The sequence below is a fragment of the Triticum aestivum genome, chromosome 7A (assembly GCF_018294505.1).
Source record: "Triticum aestivum cultivar Chinese Spring chromosome 7A, IWGSC CS RefSeq v2.1, whole genome shotgun sequence".
In the NCBI taxonomy this organism is placed as follows: domain Eukaryota; kingdom Viridiplantae; phylum Streptophyta; class Magnoliopsida; order Poales; family Poaceae; genus Triticum; species Triticum aestivum.
In genome coordinates this window covers 224784789-224803342 of record NC_057812.1, presented here as the reverse complement: position 1 = coordinate 224803342, position 18554 = coordinate 224784789, and the positions used below count along the sequence as shown (strand labels likewise).

The 18554-nt window shown below is 44.0% G+C and overlaps 1 protein-coding gene and 2 long non-coding RNA genes across 3 annotated transcripts; 2 read left to right on the top strand and 1 right to left on the bottom strand.

Moving 5' to 3' along the window:
• Positions 1 to 5140: 5140 nt before the first annotated feature.
• LOC123150907 (E3 ubiquitin-protein ligase UPL5-like) lies at positions 5141 to 10739 on the top strand. Its single transcript, XM_044570712.1, has 4 exons — positions 5141 to 5413; positions 6720 to 8719; positions 8836 to 9428; positions 10313 to 10739. The coding sequence occupies exons 2-4, from the start codon at positions 6997 to 6999 to the stop codon at positions 10583 to 10585; spliced, it is 2589 nt and encodes an 862-aa protein (XP_044426647.1). The 5' UTR covers positions 5141 to 5413; positions 6720 to 6996; the 3' UTR covers positions 10586 to 10739.
• Positions 10740 to 12493: 1754 nt separating this feature from the next.
• LOC123154696 (uncharacterized) lies at positions 12494 to 13486 on the bottom strand. The gene is made up of 3 exons (XR_006476993.1): positions 13369 to 13486; positions 13096 to 13270; positions 12494 to 12994 (listed from the first exon to the last, which is right to left on the bottom strand). It is a non-coding gene; the product is annotated as an uncharacterized lncRNA (long non-coding RNA).
• Positions 13487 to 15382: 1896 nt separating this feature from the next.
• Positions 15383 to 17271, top strand: LOC123149778 (uncharacterized). Its single transcript, XR_006474838.1, has 3 exons — positions 15383 to 15434; positions 16728 to 16825; positions 17149 to 17271. It is a non-coding gene; the product is annotated as an uncharacterized lncRNA (long non-coding RNA).
• The last annotated feature ends 1283 nt before the right edge of the window (positions 17272 to 18554 follow it).

Here is an 18554-nt window from a genome sequence, read left to right as displayed (position 1 = left end):
TTCGTCCAGGATTGTCCTTTGCTACAAAAAGGATTGGGCCACCTTGCTGCACTTTATTTACTTTTGTTACTTGTTGCTCATTACAAATTATCTTATCAGAAAACTATCTGTTACCACTTATTTCAGTACTTGCAGAGAATACCTTGCTGAAAACCGTTTATCATTTTCTTCTGCTCCTCATTGGGTTCGACACTCTTACTTATCGAAAGGACTACGATAGATCCCCTGTACTTGTGGGTCATCAAGAGGGGATGGTGCTAGTGAACATGTTGATGGAGATTGACCCCCTCTCGATGAGAGGATCGTTGGTGATGACGATGGCGATGATTTCCCCTTCTCGGAGGGAGGTTTTCTTGGCAGAATAGCTCTGCCAGAGCCCTAGATTGGTTCTGCCCAAGTTCCACCTCGAGACAGTGGCGCTTCATCCCGAAAGCTTCCTTTTGATTTTTTTTCAGGTCAAAACACACCATATAGCAGAAGATGGGTGTCGGGGGCCTGCCAGGTGGCCCACAAGACCAGAGGGCGCCCCCGGGGGGTAGGGCGCGCCCTCCACCCTTGTTGATAGCAGGTGGCCCCCCTCTGGTGCTTTCTTCACCCTACATCGTTTATATATTCCGAAAATATTATCCGTGAAGTTTCAGGACTTTTGGAGTTGTGCAGAATAGGTCTCTAATATTTGCTCCTTTTCCAGTCCAGAATTCCAGCTGCTAGCATTCTCCCTCTTCATGTAAACCTTATAAAATAAGAGAGAAAAGGCATAAGTATTGTGATATAATGCGTACTAACAGCCCATAATGCAATAAATATCAATATAAAAGCAAGATGCAAAATGGACGTATCAGCCACCCCTGCAGGTCCACCGCTTCTGCCCGTCGCTCGCCCGCTCCACCGCTGCCATCTATCGCCCCCGCAGGCCACCTCCGTCAGCCGCCTCCGCCCCCACAGGCCACCTCCGCCGATCGCCTTTGCCGCCACCCTCACCCCCGCAAGACCTAGAAACTTTGCTAAGTGTTGGCTCTGTTCGATCTGCCAATAGGTCCCACCGGGTCAGTGAGTTATGTTTGATATGAGACAGCCATTTATTTATTTATATAAAGCAATGTTTCGATATAGAACCAACAGTCCATCTCTAGCCTGGTGGTAGTGAACAAGTTAATTCAGTGCGACGTCGTGGGTTCGAGTCCCCTCTCGTAGATTTTTTACTAACGAATTTAGGGCTCGGTCCTGCCTGTCAAATGGGCCCCGCCTACAAATGAGCTATGTTGAATATAGACATGTAAGAGAAAATGAAGCCTAAACACTCCATAAGACTGCTGAGGTGGTTGCCTAATCACAATTGCATTACAACTCAAGTGTAATGACCATTCATATTGTTCTTAATCGGCTAGAAATGAGGCACGAACCAGGGTTGTCTGCTTTACGACCATTTCGTGTAAGGAAATTACGACCTTTCTGACCAAAATGGTTGTTATGATTTAGGGTTTGGAGCCCCCCTAATAGCTTACAACCAACTGGTCTCAAATGGTCATAGATTTACAACCATTTCTTCCAAGGTCACTAACAGAAGGTCACAAGCTAGCATATTTCTTATAGTGTGAAATTGTTGTGGCACACCTTACTAAATTAAATGAGATTGGGACCATATTTGCTCATGAGGAAAATATTTGCTATTACTATATTCTTAAGTTCTTTCCTTTCTCATTAAAGGGTGATGCTAAGAAATGGTTTAATACTCTTGCTCCTGGTTGTGTGCGTATTCCCCATGATATGATCTATTACTTCTCTGAAAAATATTTTCCTGCTCATAAGGAACAAGTTGTGTTACAGGAAATATATAAATTTGTGCTATTTGGAGAAGAGAATCTCCCCCAAGCTTGGGGGAGGCTTCTCCAATTACTTAAAGCTTTGCCTGATCATGCTCTTAAGAAAAATGAAGTACTTGATATCTTTTATAATGTACTAAGCGATGCTTCTAGGTACTATGTAGAAAGTTATGTTGGCTGTGTTTTTAGAGAACGAACCATTCAACACGCCGTAGATTTATTGAATGATATGTTAAATAATGTCGATGATAGGACACTCCCCGAACCACCACCTAAACCAACTCCAAAGAAGAGAGGTATTCTATTCCCTCAACATCCTACCCAATGCAGTGATAGGAGTTCCTCCACGACCAATCACGGAAATAGTGTGAGCGAGGCCTCCTCTCAACACTCGTGAGAATACTAACTTGAACATGAACAAGAACATATTGGATTGCTTGGTAATAATTATTCTAATCATAAAAGAATTCATATGTATCCTTGAGAACAAATACATCTACTCAAACATAAAGAAGAGGGTCAAGTTACAAGATGGCATCATGCCAGTGAAGGGAGGTGATGATGGTGGTGAGGATGATTGTGGCGGCGACATGGTGAATATGGTGGTGATGGCTCTGGCGTGGTGGAGAGGGCAGCAGCCCAAAGGCCGGTGCTTGCGTGGTGGAGACTCCTCCTCTTCCTCTTGATCTCATCCCTTCTTCTATGGTGGTGATGGATCAGCAATCGCGATGAACTTGGATGTGTTCTTGATGAATGAGATGAGATGACGGTGGCTAGGGATGAGGAGGTGTATATAAGGAGCCTCCCTAGCCTCCTCTCTTGATGGGCTTCATCCAAGGGCTCAAGCTGAGCCTTATCGTCTCCCAATCTCTTCTTTGCGTGCCAAGGATCCCATGGGATCGAATGGTGACAAAATCAGTGAAGAATCTTATCTAGAAGGGCAACTTTCGGAGTTGTCTGCATGTCATATGATTGTCGAAACAATAGCATGCGGTCGCATGGAACGCCGTCTTTTGATCTAACCTCGTCTAACAAAATGGTCATCATTTCTGCATACGAACTCAAAATTTGACATTCTTGGGCTCATTGGATTTGTACGAATGACACCGATCCATTTCTGGTCTTAGATATTGATTTGGATAAATTTGGAAAAAATGACTTTTTCCAACCTTCGAAATGGCTAAGTCTGACCCCTGGCTGACTCCGTATCGAACCCATCCTTGATCCTTTCATCGTGCTTGGTCCTAGGTTGCTCCAAAACACCTGTAGACACAATAAAATCAAAATACTAATAAAAATACTAAATATGCAATGCTCACAAGGAAAAGTGTAGATATCGATAATCATGCATAATGGACAACTATTTGGTTCAATGGGACATGATATATGAAGAGAAAATGCAACAAATGAGCTATAAAATGTGTAAAATATAGAGCCATCATAGGCCACATTGCATAAACGTTTTCACACAAAAATTGTATGTGATGGACAACCTACGCCATACAGTTTCCTCTAGGCACCGTGTGTGATGCATTTAATAATGAAAATGATAAAATTATGAATATTGTCTGTCATGGCAACATTATCATAGACGATGTGATGTGGAAAATTGTGTGTGATGTACACACGAATGGAAATGTTTGTTTCGGATTCACTGTGTGGGTTGCTAAGAACATTTCATATGATTTGTTATGTATAATTGTCTGTGATGGCTCGTCCGATCACACACAAGCTCTTTTTGCCCCGCGTGTATGAGTGGAGGAACTACCGTCGATGATTTCTAGGCCGTGTGGGATGGACCCCCCTATCGCACACACAAGCAAGGCAACGGTTTAAAACTGCGTCGCGGAAAGGGGGTAAAAATCGTTTGTATAAGACCCGCCTGCACAATTGGTATCTTCTCGCACGAGGTATTCCTCCACCATGAATAACCAAAAGAAGCATGACATATGGTATTATGCTTATCAAGCCCAAACCTGGATAAAACCCTTGTTTGACCTTTGATCTAAGACTTCCAACGGCGCTTGGACCCTTACTCAGGGATCTGACGGTATTTCGCATTGTCAGCCATCTTCCTTGCCGTGGTTGCCATGTCTTCCAGACCCCGCCTTCTAGAGAGCCCACATGCCGAGATAACGACCCAAGGCATATACCAACCTAACGGCCATACGCCGGCCTGCTAGGCTGACTTTCAGTATGGTGAGGGTCCCCTAAGTCGTAACATTGTCACCCGTGAGGGGGCCTATGTTCTTATTGAACACTAGCAACCCCTCCCTCTTCCACACACATTCGAACACTAGCCACTCTATACTCTACTTTGTTGTTGTCACATTGAAGTGCATTAACTCCAACTTGACCGCTCACATTCTCGCAAGTTCTAGAAATGAACAAGGCAAGAGGAGCAAGAAACAAGAGAAGAAAGAAAAATTGTCATGCAAAACATTTTCGTATTGCCATATTTGAAAAATCATATGTATATATAAGCACATATGTTTCTATGCCAAATTAGCATTGTTGTTTTTGGAATATATTTTTACATGGAATCCAGATGTTTACATATAACTTTATTATTTTGGTGACATGCCATTGTTTGTTGTGTGAACATAAACGAGTTATATTTTGAGTCCTCAATATAAATCATGTGGTCTTCTCACTCAGTACCCATACTATATATTTTGCCGGTGATGCCTTCCCTTCCCAAACAACCGTAGTACCATCTAACATCCACAGAGCGCCACCACCTCTCCTCTAGGACCGGCAAAGTCCGCTGGTCCTAACCTCCTGACCCCGCCTCGCCGTTCGTATTGAACCCATCTCGTCTTCTTCTTTGCCGCTTCCATTGACCTTCCATCACCATCATATTCATGTGCTCCTCTGCCTATCGTCACATCACCGAAATCGAGATAATCTCTAGTAAGAGGAGGTGAAGATTCCAAGCAAAATTTCCCTTTTCATCAAGTGAGGTTTCCTCACCGAAAGTAGTACTCCCCCTTTTCAAAACACATGAAAGATTGTTAATGTTTTTCCTTTGCGCGGTACTATCGAACAAGCAATTTTGGCCGATCAACCGATCCACCTCTACCAGTCCAAAGTCATGGATCAAATAAGTAAATTTAACGATGTCGGTATCTAGTGGTGAGAAATCCACCGTCCGTCGCTGCTTCTAGCTAGATTCGTGCGTGTGGACCTCACAAGACTCTTATTTCCGCCAACAATTCCCGAACACAAGATCAATACAATAGGAATATGAGGTGGACCCCACACGAGATAATATCAAACCCGCGTCGCTCTCTTTTTCCACATCCAACTCTCTTTCCCCCTCCCTTTCGCCTGTTCCTGTTGGTCGCTATACCGACGACGGCACGCCTATACCACGAGGTCAGCAAGGTGAGACGCCGGATCACGTCGGCGAAAGACAGATCCACCGCCGTGGGCGTTGGGGAGACCCGCTCCAGCGTTATTCCACCACATCAGCCACCAAGCAGGACGGGTCAACGAGCAGGAACATCACCGGATCCGGCAAGTCCAAGCATGTCCGCGACCAGATCTGGTTAGTCATGAAGCCCACGAGCAGATGCAACCACCCCCGGGTAAGCAGAACCCCCCTAATATCTTTATCTCTATGTTTATTTCCTGATTTTTGTTTTATGGTACATGTTTTGAGATCCCCCCCTTGCTTCTTCACTAGATAGACAACTCCCCTGCTTGTGTGATATATGTAACTATTATATTTGATGGAAGTGAAGGTGCCAAATTGAAATTGATGGGAAGATCAATAGCAGATTGTGTGATATATGTGATATTGTTGTTCCAAAATTGAAATAGATATGTAGATATGTCGAACTTCTACATCTGATGTGAAATGCAGATTTGTGAAACTAACACCCATGATGTGAAGCGCAATTGTAGTTGGAAAAAAATTGGTTGAAATGCAATTTTTTCAGAAATTGGAATGCATGTTTCTATTTCTGAAACTGTTGTTTCTTCATTATGTGAATGAGAACTTTTAGGTTCATTTTTTAAATGGTTTATGTCAGTACTTTAAAATAATCAGTTTCACTCTTTTCTGCAATATGATATTCAAATAACTGAAATACACTTCGTTCATTTAGAAGTGAAAATATAGTGAAACTCGTATGCGTATGAAATATTTCGCGTATTAAAATTAAAAAACCATGTCACTCTTTTGTATAATCAGTTTCACTTTTTTGTGATTTTTTTATGAAATTACTTGTCTGAAATATTTGAAATTGGTATTTCTAAGTGTGTATGTTGTTATTTCAGTCTGATCTTTATTGAAAAAGTTGTTGAGATATGAATTGAAATTGTTTGTGTCACATTAGCTGCAATGAATTTCACTCTTTTTGAGTAAAATTGAATTTGGAATAGCTAAAATCACCTTTTTTTTAAGAAATTGAAATTGTTTATGTCACCCATTTGAATAGCCAGTTTCACTTATTTGTGACAATATATGAAATTACTTGTCTGAAATATATGAAACCGGTATTTCTTACATGTTTAATTTGTTATATTAGTGTGATTTGTATTGAACAAGTTATGGTAATATAAAGTGAAATTGTTTGTGTCAATTTTTTTTCTTATATGTGTAATTGGAATAACGGAACTCATGATGAAATCTAAAAAGATTGAATTTTTTTTTTGCTATTTCTGTAGTACACTCCTTTTTTGAAATAATAAGTTTTGCTGAAACTATTGAAATTAGTTTCTAAAATGAATGAAATTAGTTTGCTGGAATAATAAATATGTGATAGAAAGAATTCAAACCTGTATTGTTACATTTACTGAAATAGAAATTGATATGTGTATCAAAGTTAATAAAACTGGAAGTTTAAAAATGTGAAACAAAAACTGATACGTGTATCAATTCTTGGGCAGGATTTCAAATCAGTTTAAATTGAGAGAGGTTGATCCTTTTAAATGCACGCATGTACGAGTGTGAAATGAGAGACTTGACTCGGTCTCAGCCGTATGCTTAAAGCGAGTGGCATGGCCGAAATCACGATGGGCCCCAGCAATTTAAATGCAGTTGCTTCAATGAAGAAAATAGTGAAATACAGAGATACAACAAAGAACAGGTTTTGAGTTGGCAGGATTCTATTGGTTGGTCAACCACCGCTAGCTGCTGGCTCTGGTATAAAGCACTTTGCGAGTCATGGATCCCAATGTCGTCGCTATCTCTCAAGAGTCAAACTCCTCGTCTGACGCCATCCGGCTCACGGTACAGAGCATCGACGGCAAGAAGACCGTGGTCGTGGCGGGTCCACAGGACACTTTAGGCGAGGTGCTCGGTCGCTTCGTGGACGTGGGACCCAGGAGAAGAAGCGACCTCCACGCCGTGCACGAGTGTCGGAACCTCCACCTCGAGGCGAAAATCAACGAGCTTGACCTCCCGCGCGGCGCCACTTTGCACTTAACCCGATATCCCGACGCATGGAGCCTCGCATCTCAGATTGCCGCGGCGGCCACAACTGACATGGACGTCTCTAACGAAACTGCCGAGTTGTTCAAGAGGTTCATACATGACGGTGAAGTCCAAATTGATCCACTGGCGCGGCATCTTGGTGTACCCAACTGCTCATCGTGGACCGACTTTGAGCATGTCACCAAGATGCTTTACACCAGGGACATCGTCCTGCTCGTCAAGAAGTTCCTCGCAAGCGCCAAAGCTACCAACGAGAGACAAGCAGGGACGGCCGTGGAGTACCTCGACGTCCTCCTCCGCAGCGGTGTCATCGGGGTTCTGGTCCGCCTCTACTCCTCCGGCTCTATGCTGCATCACTTGAGAGCCAATTCGGCGATCATCTGCCTCCTGTATCCGGAGATAAGCGGCATACTCCCTCGCCTTGAGGTGTGCTTTCTCCCACTCTGGTTGGAGTTATGTCGGTTGATACCCGCCGCCTCCGGCAAAGGCAGAAGCGACCCGCTCTATGAGAAGTGTAGGCACAGGCTGGCGGCGGTGCTCTCTTTGTTCGAGCGGACGCCGTCGCTACGCATGCCGAAGATGCCTCAAGAGTGGTTGATCGAGCGGTTAATACCAATTGCCAAAGATGCGACGGACGTGATCATTCGCTACATGGCAGCAGGGTGGGCGGCCCCGGATGATAAGCTCTTTGTGTTCAGAGTATTGTTTGCACTGGTGTGCTACTTCCGGCGCCGGGAGGTTTACGCACAGCGCAAGGACGGTCCTGTGGGAGCGGTGCTGTCCCGGACGGCGATGTCCCTGCTGATTTCGGTCAATGCATTCATGACGAGGTTGGAGGGAGCCTCGCCGTCGAAGGAGCAACAGCAGCAGGACGCGACTCACAACATCTTGCCGGGTTTGGCGACCTTGGAGCAGCACCAGCAGGATACGGTTGACAGCATCTGGGTGGTGCTAGGCCAACTGGATATGTGGTCCGTGACGGACTGCCACTTGGCCGGCGCCATCCGGGCCACCTGCACGGCGCACGCGGCGTGCCTGAATGCGCTCGTGCTCGGCACCAGCGCCGACAGGAGCCGGTGCAAGGACATCGGCCGGATTGTCGTCAAGCACAAGGACCTCCTCGGGTTCGAGGTGCGGATGCATTTCGCCAGAGCGATGCTGCCGGAAATGGACGCAACGTCGTCGGTGTTCATGCTGTTTGACGATGAGCCTCATGCGCTCGAGATGCTCATTGATCGGTCGCAGCTGCTGCCCGACTCCTTCAGATATGTCTCCGAGGCAGCGAGCCACGTGCTCCATGGCCGCCTGTTCGTGGAGTTCCTGGACGAGGAGGCCCTTGGCGAGGGGGTAGCAAGGGAGTGGATCTCCCTGGTGTGTCGCGCGTTGTTCGACCCGCGGCACGGCCTCTTCTCGCCCTGTCCGCGTGACCAGCAAAGGTTCTTCCTGAATCCAGGTGAAAACATCCTGTTTAATTTTCTTTACTTCCTTCATTATCTAGAAAATACATTCAAAATCAAATTCCATTTTTCGTGACTAATGTATTCAATCGTTCATTGCGACTGGAAGCAGCATCTGGAGCGGATCCACTGCAGCTGAAGTACTTCGATTTTGCGGGACGGATGATCGGACTGGCCCTGATGCACAATGTCCCGGTGGGGGTTCGGTTTGACCGGACGCTCTTCTTTCAGCTAGCCGGGAGGCCTCTCACCCTGGATGACATTGCAGACGCAGACCCAAGCACGCATGCAAGCTGCAAGAAAATCCTAGAGATGGATCCTGATCTCGTCGATTCAGACGCGCTGGGTCTCACATTTGCGAGGGAAGTTGGGGTATTTGGCTCAGGGGAGGTCATCGAGCTCCTTCCGGGAGGGAGAGATATCGCTGTCGATAGCAAGAACAGAGGCCAGTACATCGAGCTGTTGATCCAAAGTCTCTTCATGGCCAGCACCAAAGATCAACTAACTCATTTCGCTAAGGGGTTTTCCTACATGCTCGTAAAGCCGGAGTTGCGGAAACTTTTCTTCCTGAGCTTGCATTTGAAAGATCTTGACAGTATGCTGGGCGGGCGCATCGGCGCCATTGATGTGCAGGAATGGAAAGAATATACCAGATATGAGGGGGGGTTCACCCAACAAGATGATCAGATCAACTGGTTCTGGGAGGTATATGATCTCTCCAATCTTAGTTTATTCGTTGCTCTAGAGTTTACTACCATGTTCCAGTGCAAATTTTATACTAATTGAAATCCTCATATTTCTAGGTCGCATGAGAATAGTTCTTTTTTACATCATACCAAGTTGTAATAAATTTTAACAGTTTATCTAGACATTAGTCACATGAAAATGAAATCCGGGTCATTCGATTTCTGTTGGGAAGGAAGCACGAGGCACGCGAAGCACCGAGACCATCGGGGATAGGTTTCATCTTGTCTATATTAGGGGTATCGGGGGTGCAGGTTTGTCAGGGAAGCAGCAACCTCGGTTTCTATCTTAAAGGTCTGGGGGATACAGGTTCTTCGGGGAAGCAGCAGCCTCAGTGTGTATCTTAGGGGCGCGGTTGCAGGTTCGCCTGGAAATTCCAGATGGTTCGCAGGATTAGAGGGACGACCGAGGGTTGTGGCAAAACCGGCAGTGGGAGGAGGTTGAGGGGAGCGCGGGGCAGCTAAGCAATCCCTGGAGCATCGCTGGAGGAGGCATGCAGTTAGGCCTGAGCTGGATCGGCGGCATTGAGAGGAAGAAGAGAAACATTGCATACTGATTCGAGGTTGAAGATGAAGTATTGTTTGTTGAATCTTTGACCAACAGTTGAGATAATAGGGGTGAAATCGACTGACCCTTGCAAATTTTCAGGCTGCTAGCGCCTATCTGCTCCCCAAATTTTAAAATGTGCAACTACTTTATTTCTGTTCGAATACACTTCCCAATAAAAAAACTTAGTTTTTCTTGGATATGTTTTTCTCAGATAAGGCAAGATTTCACTCACTCTTAAATTTGCATATTATGTTCTTTGCAACTAGTAATAGCCACCTCCTATTTTTATCTCACAGGCCGTGGCGAGCATGATGGTTGAAGAGCAGAGACGATTGCTCTTCTTCTGGACCTCTGTCGAGTATTTGCCATTTGACGGTTTCCGTGGGCTACACCTAGGTAGTGGTCTAGTCATATCTAAAGCATCATTGAAGACCTCGGAGCATCTCCCTTCATCGTCCACCTGCTTTTACCGACTGAACATGCCAGTGTATACCTCCTTCTCCATGACGTTGAGCCGGCTACAGAAGATCACCCAGGAGCATGTGAGCAACAGCTTTGGTGAGATCTAATCTTCGATGCTGATCTTATCCGCGAAAGAACTCAAAAGGTGTTCACATGTATTTTGACACTAAATTAAGAGTGAATTTTAGTTTCCCCCCTAATTTGACAGTTGTGACATTAATCAACCCTTTAGTATAATTTCATTCGTTATATCTCATTTAGGAAAAGTGCGTCAGTTTTACCCCCTTCTACTTTTGTGAGCATTCGAAATGACAGTTTCCGGCTCTCGGGTCCGTCTGGCATGAGTCAAATGGCCGGTTTTCACAATGGGTGTAACTTGAGACGCGCCTATAGCTTTTTCTTTCCCCTCTCGCAAGACGAGGAGAGAAAGCCTTCCTCCCATTGGTCTCCGCCGGCGAATCCGTGGATTCGCCTCCCCTCCGCCTGCCACTCTGTCGGTCGATGGCAGGGAGGATATTCCTAGTGCCACGGCTTAGATAGGTAGGGTTTTAGTTCTCGCAGGGGCGACGCTCGAGCGGATGGTGATGCTTCTTCTTCGAGTCAGTCTTCTGAGTTTCAATACTTCTCAAGTTCGTTCATTGGGACGAATTAGACGGAGCTCCGGTGTAGATTCTTGCAAGCTCCTTGGAGCGGTGAGGTTAGAGTTTCTTGTCGTGCGTACGCAACGACGAGATTTGGTGTGAGGTTCTTCACATCTATTCAAGAATTCAACGACGACAATTGCGGCTCTGGGACGCTGGTCCCTAGGGGCACGTGAACGAAGACTTCCCTGCTGTCATCAACAAGATCAGCCCGGCTCTGGTATGGGAACGGCGACGGCGGCGCGTCGGCGGCTCATTCTGGCGGAGGTCAGGCTGTGCATTCGGTTTTTTCGGTTTGATTAGGTTCGGTTTAAACGGTTTTTATACTTCGATTTATATGGTTTTGTACATAGATACGGTTCGATTTCAGTAATAACCATTTAATTTCGGTTTGGTTTCGGTAATAACCAAAATAACCAAAGTTGGCGCGAGCTTTTGAACAACAAAAAATTTTGTGGTCACGTGATTAGGTCTGTGTATGTAGGTTAGATTTTTCTTGTGTGAATTGTGTACTTACATAGGATCGTTAGATGGCAGACATGATTGGTAGCAAATATGAGGGATTAGGCAGGTTTCGAGGGTCTATGTGATTTGGTCGTAGGCATTAGAATTTAGATGGCAGTACACGAGGGAGCAAGCAGAAAAAAAAGGAAAGAACGTCAATCCTGCACATCTCCCACGGCCACGAAGCCACAACCCACCTTGTTGCCAAAACAAAAGCCATGACCCACTTAGTGGGACCCTCTCCAAGCCGATCATCCTGAGTATCGACAAAGGCGATCGACAGATTGTTTTTTTTTTGAGAGAAAATTGTTTTTTTAGTTTGATTGACGGGATCTCTACTCCTAACTAGCTAAGTGTCCGTGCGTTGCCACGGATTAACAAATATATATATACAAAGAGAAAATTCATGTGACATGAGAGTCAAAGGTCATTTCTATGGGATGATATCTCATGGTCATGATCTAGTAGATACATACATCTCGTCATTGTCTTTCTTCCACACTCCATGTCTGAGCTACCACGCGACATTCGACTTCCTTCTCCCACCATGCATGCTTTTATCTCCTATTTCTCCTACCTTTACCTTACACGACAGTACCAAGTTTCTTGTCCAACTATCATAATCTTCTCCGGTAGGGCACCCCCTTAGATTATTACTGACTTGTACATGTTGCAAATAAGATCAACGAAAATGGATACTAAATTTCTGATGAGAAATGAGAATTCAGGGCAATATCTTCTCAAGACAATAATAATTTCAAGACAATCTTTTTATACCTTCTGTCAACATTGGGACACACATTCCACACAATAAGCATGCAATGATGTTGATACTTGATTAATTGTCATTATATGTCTACAGTAAAGATAACTTTACTCAAAACCGCCTATCTTAGCCAAATCAACAAATCTCTCTCATTAATGCAATTTTATTTAGAAAACAAATAATAGATTCTTGCCTATCTTAGCCAAATCAACGGATCTCTTTCATTAATGCAATTTGCTTTAGCAAACAAATAATAGATTCTTTCCTACCTTAGCCAAATCAACGGATCTCTCCCATTAATGCAATTTGCTTTAGCAAACAAATAATAGATTCTTTCCTACCTTAGCCAAATCAATGGATCTCTCCCCGGTTCGCTGGGCGCGTTTCGGTGGGTGGGCGTGGGGGTGGGGGTAATTTGATGGAAATAAACCGGTTGAAAATAAACGGATCCTGTCTCACTCTTCACTTTCTTTACAATAAACTTCAGAATAGCAATCTTGGCGAGTGATCTCGACGGGGTTCAATCGGCGTGGCGCACCGCTGATTCTTCCAGGAGTGGGTGCTGAGAGGAAGGATCCCAAACCTCCATTGTCAATCGGCCAGAGCTGCATCGTCCTTTGGATCAGAGCGTGGACGGGATCAAGACGGTAGGGTTTGAGGAATTTGTAGGACATGAGGGTTTATGGTTGGCAGCACGAGAACTCACCCATATCTTGGCAGACGGCAGGCCCGAGGTGCGGTCGTGTTCATGCTTCGGGAGCTGCCACATGCTGTCCTCGCCGCCATCAGCGACACCACCGCCATCGCCTGTTGCCACCACTTCAGCGCCACGAGCGTGGGACCGAGGGACGAAGGGAAGGGAAGGAAGTGAATTGACGTACCTATGTTTGGTATATATCACACGAGGAATCAAAACTGGATGCACGTGAAAGCATAGAGATGGGAGAGGAGGACAGAGGAAGGGAAGGGCAAGAGGAACCTGAGGATGTGCGATGAAGGAGCGATGCCAAAACATCACAAAGGGGGACCCGTAGCTCGTCACGTAGCGCGGCCGCCTCATTGCCGGCTGCCACCCCGCGCTACCGCCTCCGTGCGCAGGTTCCATTCGTGGAGCGTGAGGAGCGCATGACCTGCCTTCACCGCGGCGTGGTCCTCCCCACTATCGTGAAGCTCGCCCGCATCGCCACCCCAATTGCTCAGGATGACGGATGAAGATCCTACAACAGCGACGTGGGTGAGGGATGCATCCGACGATGGAGGGATGATTTTCATGGCTAAACCCTCCCTATCAAAATAACTACTTAAAAAAGGCAAAGATTGATGCATTAGGAAAATTAGGATTTGGAATTGATTGTCATAAAACAAAATTTTATTAATTGATAACGTGCTATCGGTACATGCCCGTTTATAACGTGTCTAGTTAGGAAACTTTGGAAAAGTTAGGAAAGTTTTTATTGTGAGCGTAAAAAAATCAATGTGAGGAGATATGGTGGTGGGATATGAGACGAAAATAAACCGGACGAAAATAAACCAGACGAAATATAACCAGACGAAAATAAACCGTGGACGCAATCCTACCAACTGCTCCATTAGGAGTAGAGAATAGGAGTAGAGATGGACGAGTTGGTTGAATACTCCTCCCGCTTTCGTCTGGTTTTTTTCGTCCGGTTTATTTTCGTCTCACGTCCCACCACCACTCCCACGTTAATTTTTTCTTCTTCACACTTAAAACCGAATCGTGTCTGATTCTCCTTCCATTTATTCGTGCTTGCTTTGGCAGGTATCGATTTAATTCAATCATGTAAATATTTGGTAATTAAGAATTCAAAAATAATACCATATACAGGAGATCACCTTCCAAACAAATCACCTCCCTCTCCGATTTATTTCTCCCACCGATCTCCTTCCATACTTAGCTCCGCTCGGAAAAAAATACAACCATCGAAGCCACCGATCTCTTTCCATACTTAGCTCCACCTTCGCTCCCTCCCACACACTTTTACGTAGCCCAAGAAATCCTCTCACACGATCCTCGCAATAACTACAGAATATATCCTTCCCCAATTATCGCTTTCCTTGCCCGAGCGAGATCGTGGTCCCTTCTCCCCTCCCTCCCACAGCTCGCTCAGGTTTTCTTCCGCTACACCTATCCTCTTCCGGCCTCTTCCTGGAGCCCTTGGCTTCGTGCTCGTAGGAATCGGAGGCGGTGACGCTCGACGTTGTCACGTCGAGGCTGGATCTAGGGGACAGGCAGGCGGCGCTCGTCACGGGAAGAGGAGCATGTAACTCATGGAGTCAAAGCTTGTGTGGGGCCGTTTGGCGACGCTCAACCGTGGCGGGGAGGCGAGGACGCGTGAACGCATATGTGCCTGCTCGCCGAGCGTCGCGACGTTGACGGGCTGGGGCTTGATGTCGAGGCCCTCCGCTTCCTGCACCTCTTCGTGTCGATGGCCAGAGGCACACACCGGTACTAGAAACACGATGGCCAGAGGTATACCGTTACTGGAAACACAATCCTGAATCTCTTCCGTGTATGTTCCCAAGGGTGTGTGTTTAGTTGTTTACCTCGTATCTTATCTTTGTCTATAGTCACCAATAGGATTAGAAGTCTGACTGCGCAGAATCTGTATTAAACAGTACATGCCCTTATTATTTCTAACATAAAATCTTGTTTTGTTGACAGTAAGCAACCACCTAATTTTAGGAAGTACCGTGTGGTGGCAAAAAAACTGATATTCAAGACTTCATTTTCTACAGATGATGATCCAAAATGCATAGAAACATGGGTAGAGATGGGAAACTGTGAAAGCGATGGGAACTATCTGGTACGAACAGTGTCATCATCTTATAATGCTTCATCTATGTACACCATAATGATGCATCTTACGTATCTATCTATTGTATCTAAAACCTTAATGCAATTAACTGTTGATTTTGCCCTATAACAGGAATACAGGATTGAGCGATCTAGCAGATACTTATGAACTTCTAAAGCTCGGTTGTTCAGATTATCATGGATGAGATGATAAGGAAGCGCCTGATATAGTAAGTGTCGATCTTCCGGTCTTGGCATTTTTAGATTCCTTGAGGTAGCTCAACAAATTTGCTGCAATTCTTTGTAGGATCATTTTGCAGATTTTACTGAAATGGTACCTGGTTTGAATTTGGTTATTTCCTCTATTTGTTTATTTATTTTCCTAGGAACAATCTGCTATTACAAGCTTTGCTCTTAATTTTGATGTAAATCTCATGTTACCAGGTCCTCCATGACATGAATGCACCGTTGTCCCACTATTTCGTTACACCGTAGTACTCATATTTTACTAGCAATCAGCTAATCAGTGACTGCAGTGACGTTCCCATCATCATGGCTCTACAAATAGGTCTCCGTGTAATTAAATTAGACATGGTGCTAAATTCTTCTAAAGATGATACCGATATTCTCCATCGAAGTACTGAATATGACTTCCATGGATAGTACTCATATTTATGCCTACCAATCTTTGTAAGTGTGGAACCTATATAATTCTCTTCGTATAAAATACTACTCCATCCATCTCAAAATACTAAAGTTGAACTCAACCAGCGATACTTATTTTGGGATGAATTGAGTACTATTTTGGGAAAGGCATCTAGCTGAGTTTTAATAAAACTCTTCAGATTTGTATGTTGAGATTGTCTTCAGCAAATAATATTTCTATGAGATGTAGATTAATGACAACTAACAAGGACTGCCATGATTAGAGCTACGATTTTGCCCCATGTTTTAGTATGCATTCTTGCAAGCAACAAAAGTAAGGACATTGGCATCATGTAGTTTCGGGTAGTGCATGGTTCTATTTAATTACTTTTTCACAAAATGGCTAATGGTGCTGGTTGATTAAATGTGTATATGCATTGAACAAATTGGTCAGAACTGACAACATCATTAAATTCAGAAATTCTGATACAAATAAAGAAGGAGAACAAATGAGCTTCGTATGAATGAGAAAAGTGAGAATGAGCTTCGTATGAATGATGCATGACAAAGTTATCGTATTTACATGCCTGAGTACAGTATATCCTATACACAATATTGTATAGTTCAATGTTAAGTGAGTAAATATACATTTGACACCAACATGTTTGGAAATCCCAAGTCAATCTATTATTTTATAACTACAAAAATTGGTGATTACATGAAAGCATATATAATAAATTCAATTCATTTATCGAACATTTTCTGAACGGGATGTGGCTGCACCGAGATGGCCTGAGCAGGGGAGCACGACGACAATGCTGACACTCTCATTTGATTTCAGATTACTGTGCTCACTCCTATCTCTCGCTTGCTTGCAGGCTTTCAAAATTGAAGTTGGGTCGCCGAATTGAGGCCAAGGCCCATGTTGTTCTGCATTTTTACAGATGGTCTTCTGTGATCAAATTGGCGTCTCAATGTAAGGATTGAAGTGATATAGTTATCTTGTTTCAGTTGTTTGCTTTTGCTTATTGATAGAGATAATTATTCCCTATTCAGTAGAGATGCTGTCCAATGAGAGAGTGTCCATGGCGATTTTATCCCGTCCACCCAGCAATATGAAACGAGCACACACATATGTGTTCTATTCCATCCACCTAAGTTTATGAATCGATCTTTCTTCAAGATATTTATGGAATTTCACCGGTTTCTATGATTTAGTGTTGTGTTTTCAATGTCATCAGGCTCTGGATGATTAGCATTCCACCAACTATATTCCATATATATATATGTATTCTTCAGTTCAACAAGGATGCTGATATGATGATTGAGGAAATGAAGCTTAGAGTTGTCTACACATTGCCCAGTGGAAGCTCAGACAACAACGGAGTTACATCTTTGGCATACAGGAGCTTCAGGAACTTCAAGCAGGGCACTATGATTTCTCGGTGAGATTGGCTAGCTTTATGTTCTATGTAGGAAACATATGTTTTGCTAATAAATTTTTAGTGCAAAGGCTAACTGTATCTGCACAAGAGCCGAACCTGAAGAAGTTGAGGGCCCATGCAGCGATTTCAGAACCTAGGGAAAACTAGACTGACCGGTCTTCAAGAAATAAAGGGCAACCGTAAAAAGTATCCATTTATATTGAATTAGGAACAATCTTCTAGCACACACATCTGGTTTGACATTTTGACATTTATATGGATAGAAACATGAGCAGACGCCTACGACCAGATGCCATCGCTTCACACGGTCGCCTTTCGGCCATAAGATGCACCGGCGGGGTACTTGGACCAGGGAGCCACGGATAGAAACTGACACACCTTATATGCATTATGCGGAACAATCGGTACTACTTGTTTTAGGAGTATGGTTCAAAAATTTGGTACCGACAATGATTAGGTTCCAACGATTCAGTAACCCTTATTTATATGCAGGATAAATTCAGTAGGAAAAGTAACCAACAGAATCTGGGTACAATAAAATGGAAGCAAATTACTTCTAGCCCGAACATTAAATTCCAGCATAATTCTTTTGTGTCATTATGTGTGTCTGGGTGTAACATATGCAACTTTGAAGGTGACGCTGGCGAGGCATTACTATATCTTTCTAAGCTTCCACTCTGTGTTATTTTGTTTGTTCTGGAGATTCATAAATATTTCTATTTTCTGCTTCAGTATTCACTGAAAGGCTGGACTACGTTTACCTTTTGTTCTTTAAAATGGTAGTGTTTGTAATTCGTTTCCCGACATTTTGTGCATCTTCTCGATTCTGGTGGATTGAACTCATGTAAGCTAGCTTTGTAACATTTGGCTGCACGTATAAACTGATCTTAACACATCTGTTTGGACTTTTGATTTTATTTTGTCCTCGTAATTTGCAGATTCATATTTTTCCCACCTTTTTGTTTGTTAGTAAAATACTTTAGAACTTATATACTAGCAATAGAATATTAGGACAAACTTTGGGTGGCACTAGGTGCAGCAAAAAATGGTGCCATGGCAGCGGAATTGGACTGATGCTACAGTTCCCACTTTTAAAGGTTCGGTTGACCTTTTCCATGTCATTTATCTTGTGATTGTAGCCCATTTCTTTTGTAAGTGATCAACATTAATACTTGGTTTTGTTACTCAAGGATGTTGGACACTGGTTAAGTATTACAGGCGGATTATGTTGGCTTAGTTTGCTACAATTTATGCCCATTA

Coding starts and splice junctions, on each gene's coding strand:
- LOC123150907 (XM_044570712.1), top strand. CDS start 6,997: ATGGATCCCAATGTCGTCGCTATCTCTCAAGAGTCAAACTCCTCGTCT. Junction 8,720..8,835: donor AAGGTTCTTCCTGAATCCAG/GTGAAAACATCC, acceptor GACTGGAAGCAG/CATCTGGAGCGGATCCACTG. Junction 9,429..10,312: donor AGATCAACTGGTTCTGGGAG/GTATATGATCTC, acceptor TTTATCTCACAG/GCCGTGGCGAGCATGATGGT.